This window comes from Rattus rattus, chromosome 3 (genome assembly GCF_011064425.1).
Source record: "Rattus rattus isolate New Zealand chromosome 3, Rrattus_CSIRO_v1, whole genome shotgun sequence".
NCBI classification, from domain to species: domain Eukaryota; kingdom Metazoa; phylum Chordata; class Mammalia; order Rodentia; family Muridae; genus Rattus; species Rattus rattus.
In genome coordinates, this window is record NC_046156.1 from 20717201 (window position 1) to 20742551 (window position 25351).

General features: G+C 42.0%; 1 protein-coding gene across 1 annotated transcript; it reads right to left on the reverse strand.

The window, feature by feature from the left end:
• Positions 1-7077: 7077 nt before the first annotated feature.
• Positions 7078-23416, reverse strand: LOC116896208 (all-trans-retinol dehydrogenase [NAD(+)] ADH4). The gene is made up of 9 exons (XM_032897257.1): positions 23337-23416; positions 22035-22136; positions 20925-21063; positions 19475-19562; positions 17437-17668; positions 15875-16135; positions 11376-11505; positions 10335-10473; positions 7078-9014 (listed from the first exon to the last, which is right to left on the reverse strand). Exons 1-9 carry the CDS (start codon positions 23352-23354, stop codon positions 8990-8992), a joined length of 1134 nt encoding a protein of 377 aa, XP_032753148.1. The 5' UTR covers positions 23355-23416; the 3' UTR covers positions 7078-8989.
• Between the last annotated feature and the right edge of the window lie 1935 nt (positions 23417-25351).

Below are 25351 nucleotides of genomic sequence, written 5' to 3' on the forward strand. Positions count from 1 at the left end.
ATTCCCGCAGTTTAAGACAGGGTCCTGGTATTTCAGGGGCCACAGGACACGGAGAGAAGTTTGAAAGAAGGTAACGAGGGAGCAGAATGGGCGCCTTTTAAGAGTAGACCAAGTACTATATTGAATAAGGGAGAGAGAGGGCAGCTTTGTCTAGTCCCTGATTTTAGTGGGAATGCTTCAAGTTTCTCTTCATTTAGTTTGATGTTGGCTACTGGTTTACTGTGTATTGCTTTTACTGTGTTCAGGCATGGGGCTTGAATTCCTGATCAGGACTTTTAACACGATGGGGTGTTGAATTTTGTCAAATGCTTCCCCCCCCCCTAGCATCTAATGAGATGAACATGTGGGTTCTTTTCTTTGAATTTGTTTATGTGGTGGGATTACGTTGATGGATTTCCATATATTTGAACCATCCCTGCATCCCTGGGATGAAATGCCTATTTGATCATGACGGATGATTGTTTTTGATGTGTTCTCGGATTTGGTTTGCGAGAATTTTATTGAGTATTTTCGCATCAATATTCATAAGGGAAATTGGTCTGAAGTTCTTTCTTTGTTGGGTCTTTTTTTTGGTTCTTTTTTTCGGAGCTGGGGACCGAACCCAGGGCCTTGCGCTTCCTAGGCAAGCGCTCTACCACTGAGCTAAATCCCCAACCCCTCTTTGTTGGGTCTTAATGTGGTTTTGGTATCAGTGTAACTGTGGCTTCAATGGGTTAAAAAAAAAGTACATCAACTGTATAGAGACCGAAGATGCTGCATTTGTCGATGTAATCCCAAATGTTGCTTGTGTTGAAATGTATCTACTAAAACACCTCATTTTCTCTCTTTTTCAAGGCTTATTTCCTGAGAACACACCTTAAGGGTTGACATTCTCCATGGTACTGTTCAAAGTCCTTCCCTCACTTCACGCTGACACACATCCTGGCTTATGTAATAATTATAAGATGATCACCAGAGTCTGTCTCCAGTCAGGGAGGCTTTCCTTTTTTTTTTTTTTTTTTTGGTTTTTGGTTTTTTTTTTGGAGCTGGGGACCGAACCCAGGGCCTTGCGCTTCCTAGGCAAGCGCTCTACCACTGAGCTAAATCCCCAACCCCTCAGGGAGGCTTTCCTAAATCCCAGGCTTGGAAGTGCCAAGCCGTGCTTAAAACTCAATTTACGGGCTGGAGAGATGGCTTAGCGGTTAGGGGTTAAAGAACACTGACTGCTCTTCCAGGGGTCTTGAGTTCAATTCCCAGCAACCACATGGTGGCTCCCAACCATCTGTAATGGGATCCGATGCCCTCTTCTGGTGTGTCTGAAAACAACTCCAGCATTCTCATATAAATAAAAAAATAAGAAGAAAAAAACTCAATTTATATAAAACTAGTTTTGTATTTTCTCCTTAAACCTTTCTCTATATCTTGGTGTTGATAGGGTCCATCTACTTGCCCCGTCAGAAACCTGAGAGTCACAGCTTCTCCGTCTCCCTTGGTCCCTGCATTTGTTCTGTCATTAAGCTTTTATCTCTCTAAGCTTTTATCTCTCCCATCTTGTAACTCTTCTCATTTTCTATAGTCCAGGAAGCCTCTTCCCTGATTTCATTTGATGCCAGATGCCTGAATCTCTAACATACCTCTAAATTAATGTGCCCCCTTGCAGTCTTTCTAAAACATTGATTGATCAATGCGTTTCCTCTCCTCCTCTCAGATTTGAGTCAGATGGGTAGCATTCGAATGCCATTACCCTAAATACCTAAGGGCAAAGGTAGGGATAAAATTCGAATTCTATGGAGATCGCCCCCTTGCAGGTTTATTATTTCAACTTTACATTTTTATTTGGACTTCCTTAAACTGACACACAACAAAAGTCCAGTCGGACTTCTGATTTCTGCTTTGACAAATATGGTGTCTTAGTCATTTTACTGCTGTGAAAAGACACCATGGCCACAGTAACTCCTAAAAAAGTAAGCATTTAATGGGGGCTTGCTTACAATTTCAGACAGTTAGACCATTATCAGGGCAGAGAGCATGGTGGTAACCATGTACTGTACTGGAGAAATAGCTGCTGAAAAGTGCATTCACGGAGGGGGTGAGGTGGGGGGAGGGAGGAAAATGTTTCTGGGCCTGTGATATACTTCCTCTAATAAGGTCACGCCTCCTAATCCTTTCTAATGGTTCCAGACTCTGGTGATTAAACATTCAAATATACAAACCGTTTTCATTCATTCAAACCACCACACATGGATATTGTAAGTTATACCCCAGTAAGAAGTTGAACAAGTTGAGGAATTCACAATTCTTACAGAAGTGACGTCACACTCGGAGAACTGATGCCCCCCCAAATTAGAGACAGGAACAGAGAGAATCAATCACAGTGCATCAAACTAGAAACTCAGTCACTGCAAGAAGCAGCACAGGAGCCGGACACTGAAGTGTGACTGACATATTGCTGGAGGGTCTTTGAGTCTGACATTTGTAAACTATGGAGGAGACGGTCATGTGGAGTGGAGGGAAGTATTCTCATACTTTTATTTTCATGATTTCTCAGGGAAGGAGGGAGAAAAATTTTCCTACGGTTTCCTTAGAACGACCCTTTCATGGGGATCACATATCAGGAATTCTGCATATGAGATTTTTACATTACAATTCACAACAGCCAAATTATAGTTATGAAGTAGCAGTGAGATAATTTTATGGTTGAGGTCACCACAATATGAGGAGCTGTGTATTAAAGAGTTGGTTGTAGCATTAGGGAGGTTGAGACCACTGCTCTCGAGGGAGTAGAAATGCAAACATTTCTGTTCTTAAGGAAGCTTGCCCTCAAAAATATTTGACCAGGGCTTAACTCAGCATGGGTTCTCCCTGTGCTCATCCAGTGGCGGACAAGGGAGATGGGTCGGCTTCAGTTCTCTGTAGCTCTAGCATTCTATACCTTTTCTGGGGCTGAGAATAATTTAAAAAAAAGAAAAAAGAATACAGCTGAGAATAACTAACATTTATAAACTCACCTAAAGACTCAGATAAAATAAAGAATTAAAAACTGTAGAATGTTTTCCCTTTTTACACAGTAAATTATATCTGTCTTTTAATTTAAAAAAATTGAAAGGCACACAGAAAGGCAAACCACAGTTTGAATGAACTTGGCAAGCCTCAAAACCAGATGCAGGGGCTGGAGAGATGGCTCAGCGGTTAAGAGCACTGACTGCACTTCCAGAGGACCTGAGTTCAATTCCCAGCAACCACATGGTGGCTCACAACCATCTGTAATGCGATCTGATGCCCTGTTATGGTGTGTCTGAAGACAGCTGCAGTGTACTCATATATAATAAATAAATAAATCTTAAAAAAACTCCAAAAACCAAAAAGCCAGATCCAGAAGATGGCAGGTGTGCTGGAATGATCAGATCATGGGTTTTACTTTTTCTTTTGTTGAAAACAGATTTTTCATACAGTACACTCTGGTTACACTTTTTCCTCCCTCAACTTGTCAGAGATCCTTCTCACCTTCCCCCAGTTTGAATCTACAACCTTTCTGTTTCTTGTTGGAAAACAAGCAGGTATCTAGATGATGATGATGATGATGATGATGATGATGATGATGATGATGATGATGATCATAAGCTGGCATAGGACAAAACAAATGAGCAAGAAGAAACAGAACCAAAAAAAAAAAAAAAAGCATGAGAAATACATATATACAGAGACCCAAATAGGAATCCCATAGAAGCAACCAGAAGCCATGATATATACACAAAGGATCTGTAAGTTAAAAAAAAGGCTGGCAAGACAGAGAACTCTGTTGGCCGTCTACTGCTGGGTATGATGGCACATGTACTCAATAGTGCTTTGTGTCCCCAGTGAAACTTTGTTTGGTCTGAACTAATTCTTCATTCGTGAGTGGTTATCAACTGGAGATAGCTTCAGGGTTAGGGGTGGGAGCTTGTGTCCACGTGCCCATCTCTCATCTGGCTCTTCCCTGAGCCCCGAGGGAAGGCTTTGATGGAGACATCCACTTAGAAGTGTTCCAGGTCTCTTACTCTCTCTGCACATCGCCCAGGTGTGGGTCTGCGTTTGTTCTCATTTACTGCAGGGGTGCGCTTCTCTGATGGTGGCTGAGCAAGGCACTCAGGTTTGAATATAGCACAGTGCTCGGAAGTCATTGTATGGCGATGTTTCTTCAGCAAAGAAGCAGTGTTCGGTTTTCCCTTAGGTACCTGGGCTATCTGGTCTCATGTTCTTGGCCACCTGAGCAGTGCTATGGAAATCAACCCAAAGCTTATGTTGTTCTGTGGTTCCCACTGGCCCCTTTTGACAGCGACCCAACTATGATGTAGCTCATTTCTGATACTTCATTTGATGCTGAGAGATGTCCAGTTGGGTACCTGTTTCCTCTGTAATTTGGTGATTTTATTTAGCTCGCCTTCATATATGTATATATTTTAGGAAGCTTCTACTGTAGTGAGTTTCCATACAACCACTCAAATGGCCCTTAGTTTTAGATACCCTTCCCCCTATTTCCTCCCACTCCCCATGATCCTCCCATCCATGTATCCTCCTGACCCCCATCCATCCATAACTATACTGTTTTCCCTTCCAGGAGAGATCCATCTTTCCCCTTGATCTCAATTCATATGGATAAACAAAGAACCCAGGGTGGCTAAAACAATCATTTAGAATAAAAGATCTTCTGCAGATTTCACCATCCCTGATTTCAAGCTGCACTACAGAGCAATAGTAATAAAAATCACATGGTATTGGCATAAAAACAGATTGATCAGTGGAACAGAAGATCCAGAAATAAACCAACACACCTACAGACACTTGTATTTTGACAAAGAAGCCAAAACCATACAATGCAACATTTCCTATATCTATCTTTAGTTGAGTTTTATTCAAGTTTCTAGCTATTATGAATAGAACAGCAATAAACATTGTTGAACAAGTGTCTCTATAGTACAATGAAGAGTCCTTTGGGATTTGCCTAAGAGTGATAAAGCTGAATTTTGAGGTAGATCTATTTCCAGTCTCCCGAGGAACTGCCAGACTTATTTCCAAAGTGGCTGAACAAATTTAGACTCCCACCAGCAATGGCTGACTGCTCTTTTTGCCCCTAAATCCTCAGCAGAATGAGCTGTCATTTGTTCCATTGATCTTGGCCATTTTGATGTGTGTAAGATCAAATCTCAGAGTTTGATTTGTATTTCCTTGATGACTAAGTCCAGTGGTTCTCAACCTGTGGGTTGTGAACCCTTTGTGGGGGGTTGCATATCAAATATCCTGTATATCAGATATTTACATTACAATTCATTTAATCTTTTTTTTTTTTTTTGGGTTCTTTTTTCAGAGCTGGGGACCGAACCCAGGGCCTTGCGCTTCCTAGGTAAGCGCTCTACCACTGAGCTAAATCCCCAGCCCCTACATTACAATTCATAATGGTAGCAAAATTGCAGTTATGAAGTAGCAATGAAAATAGATTTTGTGGTTCAGGGTCATCAAAACATGAAGAATTGCATTAAAGGGTTGCAGCATGAAAACCACTGACTAATGATGTTGATTTCCTTAAGGGTTTCTCGGGCATTTGAGTTTTCTTTATTTAGAATTCTCTGTTTAGATCTGTACCCATTTTTAATTTTGTTACTTTCTTGTATCTAGTTTCTTGTGTTCTTTATGTATTTTAGATATTAGCCCTATATTGGGTATGGAGTTGGTAAAAACCATTCCCCGTTCTACAGGCTGCTGCTTTGTCCTATTGACTATGTCCTTTGCCTTAAAGAAGCTTTTCAGTTTCATGAGGTCCCATTTATCAATCATTGATCTTAGTGCCTGCATTAATAGTGCTCTGTTCAGAAATTCTTTTCCTGTACTGATGAGCTCAAGGCTACTCCACCTTTCTTTTCTATCAGGTTCGCTGTATCTGATTTTATTTGACCATTTTGATCCATCTGGAGTTGAGTTTTATGCAGGATAATAACTGTGGGTTAATTCGGATTCTTCCACATGCGGCCATCCAGTTGCCCAGCACCATTTGTTGAAGATGCTGTCTTCTTCGCAGTGTATATTTCTGGCTTCTTTATAAAAAACTCAGATGTCCATAGATGTGTGGATTTATGCTTGGTTCTTCAGTTTGGTTCCGCTAATCAAGGTGTCTGTTTTTATGCTAATACCATGCTGGTTTTATTACTATAGCTTTGTAGGACACATTGAAATCAGAAATGATGATAGCTCTAGCCGTTCTTTTTTTTTTTTTTTAATTAACTTGAGTATTTCTTATATACATTTCGAGTGTTATTCTCTTTCCCAGTTTCCGGGCAAACATCCCCCTAATCCCTCCCCCTCCCCTTCTTTATGGGTGTTCCCCTCCCCATCCTCCCCCCATTGCCGCCCTCCCCTCAACAATCTAGTTCACTGGGTGTTCAGTTTTAGCAGGACCCAGGGCTTCCCCTTCCACTGGTGATCTTACTAGGATATTCATTGCTACCTATGAGGTTGGAGCCCAGGGTCAGTCCATGTATAGTCTTTAGGTAGTGGCTTAGTCCCTGGAAGCTCTGGTTGCTTGGCGTTGTTGTACATATGGGGGTCTTGAGCCCCTTCAAGCTCTTCCAGTTCTTTCTCTGATTCCTTCAACGGGGGTTCTATTCTCAGTTCAGTGGTTTGCTGCTGGCATTCGCCTCTGTATTTGCTGTATTCTGGCTGTGTCTCTCAGGAGCGATCTACATCCGGCTCCTGTTGGCCTGCACTTCTTTGCTTCATCCATCTTGTCTAATTGGATGGCTGTATATGTATGGGCCACATGTGGGGCAGGCTCTGAATGGGTGTTCCTTCTGTGTCTGTTTTAATCTTTTCTAGCCGTTCTTTTATTGTTTAGGATTGCTTTAGCAATCCTTGGTTTTTGTGTATCCATTTGAATTGGAGAATTATCCTTTTAAGGTCTGTGAAGAATGATGTTGGTATTTTGGTGGGGATTGCATCGAATCTGTAGATCTCTTTTGATTGACAGAAATAGATAGCTGCATGACTTTTACTGGTTACTATCTAGAGTCTTCTCTTTAATCCCAGATAGAGCATTAAGAGACCAAGAAAATGAGTTAGCCCCAAGTGTCAAGTTGGTGAACCAATGGGTTTATTGGACTTAATTAAGTCTGTTACAGGTACACGGTCTGGGGTTGGCAACCTAGATCTTTAATTGTAACACCAAGGAGACAGAGGCTGGTGGGTCTCTGTGAGTTCCAGACCAGCGTGGTCTACATTTTGAGACAGGTTTCTAAAGCAAAGCGAATCAAATCAAAATCAAGTCAAACATCAGTCATCAAAACCAACCAAACAAAAACCGTTAAGCCAAGAGATACACCATCCTCATGAAGCAGTTGGAGGGGTAGTGTATGTGTCCCTGTAACAAGACTTACTTTAGTTAATTAAGTGCAATTCACAGGGGATTGGATGGCTGGAGGGCCTGCTCTCTGTAAGGTGCTTAGGGTTAGAAACATGGCCCTATCTTCAGGGGGCTTATAGCAGAAAGTGTTTGAGAATCACATTATATAGTACATATGAAGGGACCCTTTATAATGACAGCTTTGATGTCAATAGAAATTGCTATTCTTCCTGAGTTCTTTCTCTCAGTGAAAATGGCATCTAGGAAATGAAAAATTGAAAGGGACACCAGAGGGTGCTGTGGTAGCATTTTGAAAACGAAGGTGCCAAAGGCATAATGGCTATGTGGAAACTGTTTGTGCTTTTCAGACAAATGTGTCATGGTACTGTGATTAGATTGCCTTCTAAACTTGTCTTCCCACACTTACTAAAATGGATGGATATTGTCACTAATATTCGACCTACAAAACCAGCTTTTTGCAATAAGACATATATATGCCTTGTTATGTGGGGGAATACATATTTTGTTAGTAGGTTTAATATCCTGAAGATGGTGAATGGTATATGTGCATTAAAATTGTCACCTTTGGACTAAAGCATTTGCAAATAGAGAGCAGGACAGTTCTTTATAACAGTGGAAAGTGCATTGCCCCACAGACCATTACCATAATATTCTTGGGTTTTCCCCTTGGAGGGAATCAAGTTCTAGTCTGGTACAATGGTCTGACACTCTAGAAATGTAGTTTGTGTTGCATCTAGCCTTTCAAAAAGCAGCATTCACTAGTGAATGACAGCATGTAGGAAAAGGAGCCGCTGTCAGAATGTAGACTTTCATGTATTTTACTCATCGAATACTGCATTATTTGTATGTGATTTTTTTTAAAAACAGTATCTCAATCTGTAGTCAAGCTTGGCCTTGATTAGGGAGAAGACTAATGTAAATTTTTTTTTTAAAAAAATTCCACTCAAAACATGAAATCTGCTTCCAGATAACGTCTTCTACAGATTAACTACAGGGAGCCGCATCCATGGAATTTATGTGGTATGGTCTCCTACACATGACCTGGACAATGACAATACCTGCTGAGATTCCAGTGTAGACAAGGGAAATCTCACAAGGCACACCCCCAGATGACAACCTGCAGACAATGGCTATTAAGAGAGGAAGACCAGTCTTCTCCAGGAAAGAGTCACCCAGTAGGTTATCCAATCCCAATTGGTTGGCCAACTACTCATGGAGAACATGATTAACACTGAACAGACTGAGCGATTTCTATCTGTGTTTACATCTGTGTACATGTATGTATGCAACAGTGGAAGAAGAGAGGTCATGAATTTGAGAGTTAGGGGAAGGGATGTGAGAGGTACGGGTGAAGGGGGGCCATGAGATGGAAATCACCTAAGTACAGTGCTCATGTATAAAATTCCCAAAAATCACCACCACCACCACCAACCCCCCCACACACCCTAAACAGCAGCAAGCAGAAAGAGTGACTATATAATTTATAGTTCATTTGTGTTGATACGAAGTGTGAATACATGCTTAAACTCATAGCTTTCCTTGGCTCATCGTGGGAAGTGGGAAGTCATCCGGACAAGCCCGGATCCAATCTGATGACATTCCAAGTTCCTCCTGGCGTCTTCAAAAGGTCAGGATTGTTCGGATGCTGATAACAGTAATACAACAGTAAGTGATACTTATCTGAACATTTTATCCAAAGTCCACGGGCTGGTTTTCTTTCCACTTTAGAGTTTGATCTAGTCTTTCTTTAGAGACACCCTTTAAAAATCAGCATGATTTATGTGCAACAATGGGGCTCGGTGTGATATTTTAGGCATGTATACAACGCTCTTTGGTCACATTCACCCCATCCCCCTTCTGGCTGCACGCCTCTCTTTAACAGAAGCCCATGCATCGTTTCTTTATTGTCATCTTTCTCCATCCGTGACATCCATAATATTTGTGACCGTGTTAATACACTGGCAGGAAAGTTGGAGTTTTCTTTTCCTGTGACATTCATTCTCTGTTTGCAGCTCTTACCACGTTGCCTGTCACTTAGTCTTCTCCACTTTATTTACCCCTCCTCTTTTTGCCGTGTCTTTTAAGTTCTTTGCCCCATTTCTCTTCTAAATATCATCATTCTTGGTGTTTACCCTTTCTTCCATTAATAAAGGCTGTAAATTAACTAAAACAAGTAATCCCAGTCTTACACAGTCCCCAGACCCTTGGAAGCCCTCATTCTGAGCACCAATATAGATTAATACCTAGGAACCAACCCTGAGATGCACAGTACAGCTAAAACTGTTGGCCAAATGGATGGATTTAACAGGAGCCCTGGGACAAGGTGAGACAGTGGGAGTTGAAGGGCTTGTGTGTACCTGATTCCTGCCACTCTCTGCTCATATCTCAGCAGCTGCACGGGGCCCTGACCATGAATGCTCCTTGTCAAATCACAGAGAACAATTCTAGACATGGGCATACTGGACAGGGGAAGGAAGAAATCTTTCCTTCCAGGGAATAACCAGCTTGGTTAACAGCTGTTTGCGAGAAGGAATTCATCTATCAGCTTATGCCATTACTGTATACTGCATAGTCTATAGCACTGTGCAAAAATGGAAGCTTTTCTTTTTTTTCCAAATGGCCGTTATCTAATCTGTTAAGTGTCTACATCTATCTGACGATTTTGATGAGTCAAGAGACACCTGGCTGGCTGTTAGAGTAAATGAAAATCATAACGATGGTTCACTGGTTAGGAGTGTTTCATGCTCTTGCAGAGGAACCAGGTTCAGTCCCCAGCCCCCACCTCAGATGACTACAGTTCTACTCCCAGGGGGTCTGACATCCTATCTTGGCTTTCCTCAGGCACCTGCCTGCTCATGGTGCACACAAACGCACACAGATAACACATAAAACAAACAAACAAAAAGTCATGAACAGAAATCATAAAGGACTTCTAGTCCACTGAGTTATAAACTTTGCAGTTTACCTTTTTCCTTGGTTCATCAGGTCAATCGCGTCGTTGATTTTGTCAAAAGGTAGGGCATGGGTCACCAGTAAGTCCAGATCGAATTTCTTATTCTTGTAGTCAGTAACCAGGTTTGGGACAGAGTCTACACTTTTCCAACCTGTAATTTGGCCACAATGTCATATGAAGAATGGCACGCCATCTGACATTACAGAAATAGTTTATTTTTTCCTTTAAAGACATTTTAATGGCATTCATACATGTGCATAATGTACTTTGCTATTATCTACTCTCCCTGAATGTTCTCTCTTGTTACCTGTCCAACTCCTGCTGGTCCACCTTTTAATGTCTTTGTTTTGATCTACATAAGAGTGTTTGTTGAAGAGGTGAAATTATTAGGTCAGGTTTGGGTTGCTTTAAATACATACAGCTTCACTCTCCCCTTAATTTTATGGCTTTATTATATTTAAATGTTTTCCTTTGCCAGGTAATGGTGGTGTATTCCTTTAATCCTAGCATTTGGGAGGCAGAGACAGGAAGATCTCTGAGTTTGAGGCCAGCCTGAACTAGAGTGAGTTCCACTACAGCCAGTGCTACACAGAGAAGCCGTCTTAAAAAAAAAAGTTTTTCTTCACAAGGAAAATTAAAGATTGTTATCCACACCAGCTAAGAAATTATCTTAATTAGACCAAAGTTTCTCCTTTGTTACTCTCAGTTGATTGGTCCATTTCAATGCCACTTGATTCCCCCTCCCCCCTTTTCTTTTGAGATGGTTCTTGTTACACAGCTCAGGTAGGCCTTGAATTTACTATATGAAGACTTGTCTCAAACACCTGATCTATCTGCCTCATCCTCTTGAGAACTGGGACTATATGCTTGCATCACTAACCTAGCTGCTTAAATTGAATTCCAATTTGTAAATTATAGTCATATTTGCATATAAACTTCATTTACTTTTCAAATCCCGGATTAGTTTTTGTACACTCAATGTTTATACAAATTATTTTTTGTTTCAAAACTTTTAATAATTTCATATTATAGCAAAAAAAATTAAAAACTGACCACCAAAGAACGTTCCCTTTACAGAACGGCCCAATATCATGTCCACGGTGGATATATTCATTTCATCAACCTTTGCTCCGACCACAGTGCAGGACCCCCAGCCTAAGACGGTGCAGTCTACAGCTGCTTTCTGCAATGTCAAACAAAAGATTACCCGGGTGAGCAGAAAAATAGACATGACCTCTAGTGAGACTGTATCCAGTGCTCCAGGGGACATTAGTACTATGTTGCCAGTTACAAAATAGGATCAAGTTCAGGGTGTCAACACATCATTCAATGGACTTTGAGACTCTAGTGTTCTGTTTTGTGTAAAATGTACAAATCATTTTTAGTACATCAAAAAGATATTAAAAGGGAACAGGACACATTTTACCCTGTGCAAACACCATGGTTTGGCTGAAGCTGCAGCTTATAGCAGGGATACTGAGAAACGCGACCATAGAATTAAGAAGAATCTGTAGGGCAAGAACTTGAATCAGGAATGGTTTGGCAGTCTACCACAAACATTTACTAAGATAGGAGATTCCAGGGGCTTGTGATGAAAACACTGAGAAGTTTGAACTAAGTGATTCTGTAGAGCCTGCGAGATGAGGCACACACTGATTACTTAGATCTCAGACTAGGATAAAGATGGAGAAATGCTGTTTAAAACTGGGCAAAGATACTAGAAAATAAACTTTGTTTCCATTTTAGCCAACAGTTAGAATGTATCCTGCCTGCTATGCCTGCACTTGCTGAGATCTTGAGGCCGTGATTTCCAGCTTTCTTAATTGCCGAGTCACCACGTGGTCTTTAAGAATAGCCCAAGAGAATCACCTAGACATAAGGTAATCCTTGACTGAGACAGAGAACTGCTGTGTTAGCCTACTGTAAGTCTGGGGCTGATGGAAAAATGCTAAGAATTGAAGATGTAAGAATCAGTGTGGAAGGCCATTCCCTGTAGAAACCATAGGCAAATATAAACTTTTTGACTGATAAGGAAGACAGGTATAGACCCGGTTGGTTCCACACTGCTGAGCGCTGAGGAAGACAGAGTTGTTCTCGCTCCTGGAAGGTGACACATTCTAGAAAATTAGAATGTGCTTTGAAGTTTTTATTTTAATGTGTGTTTATTTCCTATTTTGAAAATTCCTAATGCTTGAAAATCAACTCCAAGCTGGAGATGGTGGCACATACTCATAATCCCTGCTCTTGGGAGTCTGAGGCAGGAGGATTGCAAGTTCCAAGACAGCTACATGTAAGACTCTAAAACCAAACCAAAACCAAACCAAAACCAAACCATCAAATCACCAAACCAAACTAAACAACCCTCCCAAAGCCAAACCAAACTAAACCAACAACAACATCCCCCAGAAACCCAGCGATGACAACAGAACAACAGCCCCCTCCAAACTACTACTTAAAAAGAAAAGTGAAAAAGAGAGATTAACCCTTATATAGCCCTGGATGTCCTGGGCCCCACTATTTAGATCAGGTTGTTCTTGAATTTACAAAGCCCTGCCCGCTTCTATTGCCCAAGTGCTGGGATTAAAGGCATGTGACACTGTATTCACTTTCTGTATATTTTGTATGACACAGAACATTTTTATCTTTACACACGACATAGAAGAGAGGAGAAGAGTCCGTGGGTGTCACTTTTCACTTTAAAGTCAATGCCTACAGGGACTCTTTAAACACTACTGTTCTTAAGGAGAACAGCGATCGAAGAAGACTCTTGGACTTCAACCTTAGGCCTCTGTATGCACACCCACATACATGCAACATGCATACATACATGTAAGCATATCACACACACGTGAGAAAACAGAAACAACCATTACCATGTTTTAAAGGCCTTTCCTGCACTGTGTTTGCATTTCTGACCTTTCCTCTAGTTCAGCAGTTAAGTTCCTGACAGTAAGTTAGTCTGAACGGGGATTGTATGCAAATACAGGGTTTTATTTAGTAGTCAGATGACTCTTGATAAGAATAGGTCTTGGCTGCATGTACTGGTACATATTTTAATCCCAACACTTGAGAAGCAGAGGCAGGCAGAGCTCTGTGAGTTCAAGGCCAATCTAGTCTACACAGTGAGCTCCATGACTTTGGGGCTATGCAGTGAGACCCTGTCTCAAACAAAGAATGCTTTTGTTTGAATTGGCAAAACGTTAGAAACTTGCTAATGCTATATAACTTTTGAACTCTTCTGTTAGGTTCTTTAGGCTGCTTCAGAAAATTAGAGGTAATTTAGATCCAATTTATACCTATAATTAGAAGTTGCTTTATAGGGGCTGGAGAGATGGCTCAGTGGTTAAGAGCACCGACTGCTCTTCCAGAGGACCTGAGTTCAATTCCCAGCAACCACATGGTGGCTCACAACCATCTGTAAAGAGATCTGATGCCCTCTTCTGGAGTATCTGAAGACAGCTACAGTGTACTTATATATAATAAATGAATAAATCTTAAAAAAAAAAAAGAAGTTGCTTTATAGTCCCCAAACATGATTTTTTAGGTATGGGAGGTTTTGGTTGAAGACTTAAGTATTTCATCTTTCAAGATAAATCTATCTTGTTTCATCTGAATTCTAGTGAAATTCTAATTCATAATCTAAAATACCCGTAAGTCAGCCAGTATTAGAACATGTAAATTTAACAAGTTAAAATTAACATGCTCTATTAACTGACTTATATCTCTGTTTTTATTTGAAAGATAACAACAACAACAGCAGCAACAATGACAAAAAGTGACAGTGAAATTCCCCCCAGAACTGTGGCACAGAGCTCAGACTCAGGCGAGTGTTGTAGATAACGGCTCAGGCATGCATCCTAGAGTATGGCTCAGGCATTGATTCTCCACAAAACAACAAAATCCTAGCAAACAACAGGAACTTTTAAGAAGTCTGTACTGGATAGTTTTATGTTATCTTGACACAAGCTAAAATCATCTGAGAGCCGAGAACCTCAATTAAGAAAACGCCCTCATAAGATCAGTTGTAGGCAAGACTTGTAGGACATTTTCTTATAATCGATTGATGGGGGAGGGCCCAGCCCATTGTGGGTGGTGCCATCCTTGGGCTGGTGGTCCTGGGTTCTATAATCAAGAAGGCTGAGCAAGCCTTGGGGAGCAATCCAGTAAGCAGCACCCCTCCATGGCCTCTGCATCTTGGAGCTCCTGCCTACAGCTTCTTATCTTGTTTGAGTTCCTGTCCTGGCTTCCCTCAGTGAAGTATAAGCCAAATAAATCCTCTCCATTGTGTTTGGTCATTGTGTTTCATCGCAGCAATAGAAACTAACATAATCATAAGCAAACAAATACACAAACAAACAAACAAACAAAGACTGTGGCGGGTGAGCTGCTTTTCACTGTAAAAATGAGCTGTGGGAAGTGAAGAACGTGGATGTGGGGCACTGCAGGGTGCAGGGTGGGAAACTCAAAACACTGCATAGCAGCACAGGGTAAGAATCCCTGAATGCTGCTGATGTTTAAGCCTTTCCTACCTGCAAGATGCTGTTAGGCGGGGTGTGTGTGTGTGTGTGTGTGTGTGTGTGTGTGTGTGTGTGTGTGTGTGTGTGGCCTGTGATTGCTTTTTTCCTGGATTCCATTCTCTTCCGGAGAATGCCCTACTCAGGTAAGACCTAGGGAAGGAAACACCAGAAAGTCTATTTCTTTATAGCTTTTATTCCTTTTAACCATTTCTAAGAGGAGGCTTAGTAACCAGGCTGCACGACAGTGTCACTCAAAAGGAAAAACATCACAACTCCTTCCCACTCACAGCGAAACAGGAAGAACCAAGGCAGAGAACTAAGGTGACAAATTCTTGGTCAGCGGGAAAGTCCCCTGGCTAAGTAAAGGGACCCCCAAGTTATCTCTTAGCAATAGTTCGAATCATCATGGGAAAAAATATTTGAAACTATTGTTTTCCGCCCAAGAAGAGATCCTAGAAGAGAGAGCCCATGGAAGTATGGGATATGGCTGCCATCTTGGAGGCCTGAACGCACAGAGTACACCGGCATAGGGAAAGCGCTCACGTGACCCGGACTTGGTCTGACTATGCCTTTGAGGGAGTCATGCGCGGGCCTCCTGTGAGCTGATAACTGTTGGAATCTTTAGAGATCCCTAAGGGACCACACATTCTCCCGCCATCAGACCGTTCAGGTGAGGTGATACAGATGGGAGAGTCACCCAAGTTGGCCTTGTGCTGTGTAGACTTTTTCAGCTTCCAAAATATAAGGTAAATAACCCTCTTCTCCTAATAAGCACCCCAAACACAGGTAGTTCATGACAATAACGTAAAACAAACCAGTAGAAACCACATCAGTGAGCTTCGATGGAAAGTTAGCATGGCTGAGGGAGTGGGTGGTGACCTACAGCAGACGGTTCTTTTCTGTCTGCCTTTGCAAATATTAAGAAGGACATCTACTGCTATAAACATGGCTCATTTCCCCTTGCTATTTTGGTGATTAAAGAACTTATTAGAAGTAAGAATCAAGGACTGGGGATGGGGGGAGAAGTCCACGTACCAAGGTCTGAGCTGTTCCTGCACAGTCCAGGGAGAAATCCACACCTCCACCCGTCAGTTCAGTGATGACATCTTGGACAGGTTTGTCTAGGTCTCTGGGATTAAGGCAGTCAGTGGCTCCCAGGGCCTTGGCTTTTGGGAACTTCTCACTGTTGATGTCAATAGCTATGATTCTGGAAGCACCTGCTATTTTACATCCAATTACAGCAGAAAGACCTACACACCCCAGGCCAAAGACAGCACAAGTGGAACCAGGGGTGACCTGCAGGCAGGAAAAGTACAGAGTGATTTAAAGTTGCTGATCTTAGCTTTTTCTTTCGTGAGCGAGGGCAAGATGAGGACCCAAACATGTAAATGATGTTGATGATGATGATGATGATGAGGATAATAATAGAATGCCTGTTATAAAACTCTGACTGATGTATCCAGTCATGACAACTTGCCAGTGTGAAGACAGATACTTTCCTATCAAAATTTGTAGAGTTACTCAAGGATCATTCACATATCAGTTTAGAAGGAGCAAGTCCAACTGGAAAAAATTCTCTTATTTCACCTTTTCCTTCAATGATGTCAGAAAACAATTTAAAAGTCCACACAATCTCAAAGGAGTTGTTTTTTCCCCATTGAAATTGGGTCAGATGCATGTATATTTCTGCATCTCTATATTTCTCTCTCTCTCTCTCTCTCTCTCTCTCTCTCTCTCTCTCTCTCTCTCCCTTCCTCCCTCCCTCCTCCCCCTCTTTCTCTGAGACAGGGTTTCTCTGTGTAGTCCTGCTGTTCTTGAACTTGATCAGTAAACCAGACTGATAGATAGATAGATAGATAGATAGATAGATAGATAGATAGATAGGGATAGACTGATAGACTGACATATATCTGGCGTGCTGAGTAAAGTCAGCAGGGAGAGATGGGAAGAACCCTGCAAGGCTTCAGGGATGCCTAGGAGAGCTTTTCTTTTTACCATCTTGTCCACTTGACTGTAACCTAGTTAGCCTTAAGAGATTTCCCAGGAATACATCTTGCAAGAATATACTCTCTTAAAACCGCAGAGGGATGGGAAATTGGTAAATTATTATTGATTGCGGGAGAATAATCTGTAGAATCAGGGAGAAAGTAGGGTGACTAAATGGAAATAGCGGGGGTCCTCCATTTGCTGTTGTCCCCAGATGAGCATTCATAGTCAGAGGTCATGTTTAAATGGGCTTCATATAAATCAGGGGACATCTATATAAAATCAGAGTTTTATATATGCAATATAATTTAATATATTCATACCTATTAATATTATTATTTAGAGACATCTAATAATGCACATGAAATCACAGAGGCTAAGGTAGAGATGTTAGTTCAATGGTACAGCACTTTCCTAGCAGGTGCGGGACCTGGGGCTTAATCCCCAGGACATATAAAAAGATAATCACAGAGGTGGTAAGTGATCTAGGTATTTATAGTCTCAGTAAACAACACAGCCAGAATGCGAAGACGGCGCTAACTCCTTTACACAGTATTGTCTTCCAGTGACCTCTAGCAACCTCAGTAACAGCCTAGCATTTAACACTGTACCTTGGCAGTGTTGATCGCAGCCCCGTAGCCTGATGTGAACCCACATCCAATCAGACACACTCTCTCCAAATTTGCCTCATCGTCCACTCGGGCAAGATTGGCTTGTGAAACCACAGTGTACTGAGAGAAGGAACTGACTCCCATGAAGTGGTAAATTGGTCTTCCTTTGCAGGTAAACCTGCTGGTTCTGTCTTCCATGAGCTCCTGATCAATAGTAGGGTATTTAAAGTTTCTAGAAAAGGAAAGCACACAATGGAGAAGATATGCCAGACACCATAGGTTTGTGTTATGCAATTGAATGGAAAGGCGGGAAAATAATTGATCTTTTTTCCATCCATACGTAGCATTTCTGAGTTACGCTAGCATTAATACCAACAGACCTCTGTTGAGTGCTTTCTGTATGTCAGGAGCTCTTTTAAGGGCTGTGTTATTAATTCGTTTTTTTTTTCTGATAGAGAGCTCCAATAAAACTAAAGACAGAACAGCACAATGACCCTCCAGACCCTAACCTTCTAGCTTCATTAACTGTCAAGTTTCACCTGTCACCCTCCACAACACGTGCCTCTTCTCCTATATCATATAATTTCAACTGTGCTGAAATATCTCTGCACCTGTTTCTCAAGGATTCCTTTAAGTTGGCACGGTGGGTTTACTAAGATGTCTTTCCAACTTCATCGCTCCCTTGTGGAACTGGAGTCATCAGCCCCATAGTTTCCCCCCCCATGAGTGTTGCTGATCATTCTACTGAGATCCAGGTTAACGTGCCTCTCTGTTTCAGCATTGCCTCTTAAATCCAAAATTTTTAATGAACCGTCTGATTCGGATTTTACATTTTTTTGTGGGACTACTTTGAAGGTGCCGTAATACATCTAGAGGGAGTCATGATATCTGATTATTTCTTTTTTTAATGCGATTAGAATTCACGGCCATTGTCTAAATCCATCATTTCATTAAAGGATGAATGGAATTCAGTCCTGAAAACTGACATTAGTATCTTCTTGTAGATGGAGAAACAGAGGCATAGAGATGAGCGATATGGTTTTAATTTGTTTTTATAAAAGATTTGCTTGTTATGTATGTGTGTGAGTTTATATGTGCCACATGTGTAGGTGCTCACAGAGGTCAGACGAGAGCATGGGATCTCTGGGAACTGGAATGACAGGAGGTTATGAACGCCTGTGTAGGTGCTGGTAACTGAATTCAAGTCCTCTGCAAGACCAGTGACCACTTTTAACTGCTGAGCCCTCCAGCCCAGATTTTACCTTCCTAGATAACAAGCTTCAGTCAGCATTCAGGACAAGCACACCTTCAATAAAATCAGTCTGAGGTGACTAAGATCTATCCTGTTGAGCCCGAGTGTTTGTGTTAAGAACCTGTTTTCAGGACCGGAAGTTGCCCTGGAGTAAATTAATGTGCCTTTCTCTATTCTTTTTCGCTTCTCTAGAAGTAGATGTGACTTTAACTTGGAATGTACCACTCCAGTGATGTGTTTTTACTTTTGTTACAAACACACGTAACCATAAACTCTGGTACTGTCTTCTTGGGCCATACTATATAATATGTCCTCTAGCATTTTTTTTTATTATATATAAACTGTCTTCAGACACACCAGAAGAGGGCATCAGATCTCATTACAGATGGTTGTGAGCCACCATGTGGTTGCTGGGATTTGAACTCAGGACCTCTGGAAGAGCAGCCAGTGCTCTTAACCGCTGAGCCATCTCTCCGGCCTATCCTCTACCGTCTTGCTTCTCTCCTTTAACATGTGTAAAATTAGGCTACTGTGTATATTTTAAGTCTAGCTATTTTCATTTTACGGGAGTCCACTGTGTGACTGCATAGCAGTGGATCAAGCTATTCTTTCACTGAAGGACAGACACTCCAGTGGTTTTTATGCTCTTACAAGCCACTCTATTCAGAACAGTGTCTCATAGGCACACAGAAGTAGCACCAGGAAGTGGAAGGCTTTCATTTCTTCACCTCCATTTATGTTTGGCCAGTTGTGTTCAAGACAATGCATGCCTACTGATGCTCTTACCTGAGCTTCCCACAGAGGTTCGTGAGAGGACTCAGACAGAGCTTGCACTTTTTGCACTGTGGTGCGAAGAATGGGATTACTTTGTCACCTACGAAGGAAGGCCACATGTTAGGCAGTACCTCCGATGTCGGTGTTGTGTTTCCGGAAGCACAGCTGGGCTGTGAATCAGTGGTAGAGACCTTGCCTGCTTTGTGCAAGGTCTCAGGCTTGATTCCTAGCCCCCCAAAACCTTCTCTCAGATAAACCAGTGGAAAACATTTTTTCATAGCATACATTTTTATATTCAACGAGAATATAAGCAGCAAGATTATTTTATTTCAGTAAGATTGGTGGATTCTTTCAAGTCCTGCACTTTTTTCTTTTTTAATCTGCTAGGCAGCCAGGTAGTCTGGACTGGTACTAACAGGTGTGGAGTTCTGGCTGGGAATCTGCTCCCTGAAGTCTCTGTGTATGACCGTTGTTTACTGTCTTTTCAAACACACTCTGTATGAATGCAGAACACCATTGGAGGACTCAGGAGGTGGGACATGCTAGGCTAGGACACTGCCTGTATTGTACCTTTCAGATTCACCTTTAAATCCCACGTTTTCTAGCTCCCCGTCCAATTCCCATTTAACGATGGCTTTGGTTCTCTGATGACCACAGTGGTGACAATTCACATGTGATCGGCAGTTCACGTGTGGCAGCACCGTGAGCATAATCATTATTAAATAATTTGACTTCTCACATCTGCCATTTTGGAAAAGAGACATCCAAGTCCAGTCACAAAAACCATTGTAAGTGGTACCAGTCATACAGCCAGTCAATGACACAGTCAGGACTAAAGGTTTGCACTGGTCACGCTTTCAAGGCTGCAGGTTTTTGCGCTCATACTTGGAATGAAGAAATACTATTATACCTCCTAGTTTGAATGCAGGGCTGATATGACTCACCAGATTGTACATGGCTTGCACACCAGTATGCCCTGTATATGTTATAAAATATAATGAGCCTTTAGCTTGCTTCAGGGTACTAGCTTTTATCTTATGAACGTCCAAGATGACACCTAAGCTAACATTGACATGTGTGGCGCTTTCCCCTTAAGCCTCCCTCAAGCCTTCCCTCTTTACATAGCCATAAAATAAATTTCCATTTCACTTGGAGGAAGGACCTGTGAACCACAGAAGCTCTAGTTTACATTAACCAGAGAGCTTTGCTTTACTGGACATTTCCACGGTTTGTGTAAATAAAGTGGCCTTATTTTTAGAATTTTATTAGGCTGTTCTGTTTTCAAATATCCCACTTCCTTGTTACACCATGACGGACTGTGTCAGAGCCCCTTTGGGGAAGATGAACTGGGTAAGCAAAGCGGAAAATCCCAGTCATAGCCCCCAAAGCAACGGCAGTTGTCAGGAGCTATCGTGGAAAAGGCTAGGGCTGCCTGCTTCCTTGAAATCAGGAGGTGGAGTACCTGGTTTGAAGTTGGTCACTCCTGGCCCAACGCTTTCTACAATTCCTGCACACTCATGGCCGAGGACTACTGGGAAGAGAGCTTTCTTCTTAGGATTGGTGGCATTGATGTCAGTAGGGCACACGCACGTGGCGATTACCTACGAAGGAAGGCAGATCTGAGTTGTGGTTCTGCAGTGTGTTCTTGGGTCCAGCGTTATCTCGAATTATTACAGCAGCCCTAGAAGTCAGTAAAAGCATTGCATTTCGAGGGAAAAAGAGGACATGTAAAAGGTACTAGGCCGTATATATTCCTTTCTTCCTAGCATCCAGTTTAATTTGCCGGTTTTCATCGTTTCTGGAGAAAAAAAAAATCACAGGGTTGGTGATGTCATTATCCCTAGGAGACAAAGATCAAAGATAAAAGGGAAAGAGACTAGACACCAGGCGGTGATGAGGACATAGGTCTGCATGGTGGAGACTGCATGGACTGGAGTAGAGGAAATAGACCTTCTGTAGTTAAAAGACACTAAATCGCCCTTTAACTTGTCCCAGTGTGATTCTTCAGATGTCCATGAGGCTTCTTCCCGCATCCTCACACACAGACCTGTGATGGGTTGGTCTATAGGAAAAATGGATGACTGTGGACTTGCTGTTAATGGTTCTGCTCTTTCTTCCCTACTGACCCACCCCTAATCCCCTAGTCCCTCTTTTTGGCACCCATGGCCCTATGTGGCCCTCTTGGGGAGGCTCTCCAAGTTCTTAACCTCCTTTGCTTAGGGTTTTCTCTTTCTCCTCTCTCCCTCCCTCCCTCCATCCACTTCCCTCCTCTCTCTCTCTCTCTCTCTCTCTCTCTCTCTCTCTCTCTCTCTCTCTCTCTGTAATATTTCACCATAATTAGCATTTGGAAAATAAAAAGAAAACCTAACTAATTCCAACACAAAACAAATTACTTTGCTAACACTTAGGGTTGGTATCAAGATTAAGACAGCTGAATTAGATTTCAAACCCATAGTGAAAAAAAAAAGAATGATAATGCCTCCTTTTAAATCTGGATTTTAAAAATATAACTGCCCATAGGGGAAAGTCAGTGTTCCAGGCCACGTCTGTACTGGCTCACCCACCCACTCACCTTAATTCGAACTTCATGAGCCTTAGGAGGAGAAACTTCAATTTCTTCAATGCAAAGGGGGCTGTCAGTTTTCCAGGCAATGGCTGCCTTGCATGTAATGACCTGAAGGAGAAAGGAAGGAGAGAGGTAAGGTGGACACTGAAGGCGAGGGAAGGAAGGGAGAGAGAGAAAGAAAAAAAAGTGTTATTATGTACAAAAAAGGGGTTGGTAACGTACTAACTCCATATAGACTTAACATTATTTTCAGGAGAAGAGATCTTAACAAAAAATTAATGTCTATGTTATAACAATTGTAATTTTTATATTTTGAGAAACACATATATGGAAAATTACCCCGATACTGTTCCTACATATTGGTCTCCATAACAAAGGCTCCATAACAATAAGGCTTAAGGTTTTGGTAGGTAGCCAAAGGCATTGGTAATCAGCTCGGAATTACCTGGGCTGAGGTCGGTAGGTGTGTTTGTTGATTTGCTACTCAGAGTGTGGTCTTTGGACCAGCAGGTATATCACTCTGGGGTTGTTAGAGAAGAAGTCCCATCCTAAATCCACTAACATCATCAACTAAGGTCTCCAGATGGTAAAACACCTGGGAAGTGAGGCTTACACAGTCAGTTTACTAGTAGATTGTAAGTTAAGTAAAAATTGTTCTCTCTGCAAGACTTGAATAAAAGTGCATTAAAAAATTAAACACCTAAGTTTTTATAATTAATTCCTACATTATAATTTTAATTACATTTTTAATTTAAAATATAAGTAAAGTTGAAAGAAAGTTGAAATGAAGTCTATAATTCCTTGTCCCGATCACTACCTAACTACTGTTGTAAATTTCTTTGACTATTTGAACACTTGCTTCTCAACAGTTCTTAGGCAATGTATAATTTGGGCTTAAATTGTTATTTTTATATCGCAAATGCCGTGTATATTCATTACAAGAGATTTTGAAGTGGAAGAAAAAAGCCCACCTCTACGTTTATCACTTTCTCCTTACATGGAAAAGCCTTTGTGTGTTCTCACATGGACTCTACTTTTCCCATCCCTTCACATGCTTTAAACACATTTTCTGCATGGATAAGTTATTTTCTCCCAGCCGCCCCCACCCCCTTTAAATCACGTGGGACACCCTGGACACTTTAGCAATCAGAGTTGTTTTGCCGCAGAGCAGAGTTCTAGCTTAGGGAACGCTCCTATCCCTTCAGCTGACTTCGGTCTCTGTGCCTGGAGTGTAACCCGGAAGGAAGCATCTTCAGCAAAGACACAGCAGAAGAAGCAGCCCGATGCTGAGAGAGGTTATCCGCTTACCTTTCCCTGGGTGCCCATTTTCCTTGGGAAGCTCGCTTTGGAAGTGTCCTTCTGACTCTGGCCTTTCACCTCTACCCAGAATGCTCTGTGTCCTGTGCTGTGGACTCTGGATAAATAGCATTCGTGCTGGCTGGTTCTCCAATCACAGCCCTGCCTGACTTGTGCTGTGACATTTGTACTGTCATAGTTCATCTATAAACACATCACTCCTAGCTGGCACCGAGGTGTTTGTTTTTAATTAGGTTTTTTTTTTTTTACTTTTATCACAATATATCAAATAGACAAAGTGCATTAATTGTGTAAGGCTGAGTTACAAGTAGCTACTAAGCAAAGGTCATTTCAACTGTTCTGGAACTTCCCTCCCACCCATTCGTTTTTTTACACCCTGAGAATTTCCTTACACATTTGTGGTTTTCCTATCAAATAGTTTAATTTTGTTTATTAACAAGTTTGTGTGAATAGACTCAAAATGTCTATCTCCCCACCCCTTAGTTCTGTTTGTTGATGGTTCGCAGTGCCTTTATTTATTTATCTATTTACTTACTTACTTACTTACTTACTTACTTACTGTGTTTGGGTATTTTGACTGCATATGTGTCTGTGGTACCACATGTGTGCTTGGTGCCCATGGAAACCGGAAGAGGTTGCTGGAACCCCTGTGACTGGAGCTATAGGCAGTTGAGAGCTGTCGTGTAGGTTGTAGGGTTCAGTTCCTAACCCTAATTAAGAGTGGCCAGTACTCTTAATTGCTGAGCCATCTTTCCAGTCATTCACAATGGCTTAGTTGTAGTTTATTTTCTTACCGTTGAACTCTCTACTGTATGAACCCACCATAACTCATGCACCCCCTTTCCTCTCTGGTTCTTTTCTTTCTAATCATGGAGAGTCAGCGGCTACATAAAAACTCTCTTCCTGCGCCCTGCTGCACACACGCTCCAGTTTGCTTAGGGGACATTCAGGGCTGACACAGACAGCGCATGCTAGCAAGGCAGCACTGACTGTTGGACAAGGAAGCGCTTTTGCTCAGGATGCTGAAAGCCACTGGCTCCAAAGCTGCCAGAGCTGCGTGGCCGCAGGTGGGGCACCCTTTAGTCACTGATGGAGAACAACACCCACTGTCCCTCGCTGTGGCTGAGGGGCAGCCCCAGTGGCTCTGGGTCTCGCAGTGTCCTCTAAGGACAGGAGGAGTGCTGCAGCCTGGAGGACCAGTGCCTACCTGAGCTACGTGGGGTCTGAGCACTGGTGTCATGGGCCAGAGTTCTCCAGAGTCACACGTGATGGCGGTTTGAGAAAAGGAATGTCTCCAAATGGTTATCAACTCACAAAATTTTTAACATTATATTTTATCTTTAAGTTTACAAACTTAGACCAATGCAAAAAATCATGTATCCTCTCTCACAGAGGCTGAACCACCAAGCAGAGAGCATGCATGGGACAGACCTACGCTCCCTACACATATGTGACAGATGTGTAGCTTGGTCTCCGTGTGGGACCCTTGACAATGGAGCAGGGGCTGTCCCTGACTCTGTTTCCTGCCTTTGGATCCCTTTTCCCTAACTGGGCTGCATGTCCAGCCTCAACAGGAGAAGATGTACCTAGTCTTACTGCACCTCCATGTGCCTAGGCAAATAGGCTGACACTCATGGGAGCTTCTTTCTGGAGAGAAAGGGAGGGGAAGGGGTGGGGGTAGGCAAGGGGAGGGGAGGGCCTGGTAGGAGAGGACTGAGGGGAGGTTTCAACTGGGATGTAAAGTAGATAAATAAATTAATAAAAAAATCCCTAGTTATACTTTCCAGACAGACCATTGTATAAAATGAGCCTTATATAGTCAATGTTTTGTAATATTCTTCTAAAATAAATTTTATTCATTATTTAAAAATATCATCTACCCATCATCCTAGACGGTGTGTAGAGGAGTTCGCTGTCCCCCAAGTTCCTCGTGCTGTCTCCTGCTTCAAAGTTCTGCCCCACAGTTGACTGTTTCTCTCTGAGGTCTGGCTGCCATCTTCTGACTT

What these genes read in the sequence shown, in the direction of transcription:
- LOC116896208 (XM_032897257.1), bottom strand. An exon ending in AGTGACCAACTTCAAACCAG is followed by an intron (nt 19,563 to 20,924) that starts GTACTCCACCTC and finishes CTTCCTTCGTAG; the next exon opens with GTGACAAAGTAATCCCATTC. An exon ending in AACCTCTGTGGGAAGCTCAG is followed by an intron (nt 17,669 to 19,474) that starts GTAAGAGCATCA and finishes TTCCTTTTCTAG; the next exon opens with AAACTTTAAATACCCTACTA.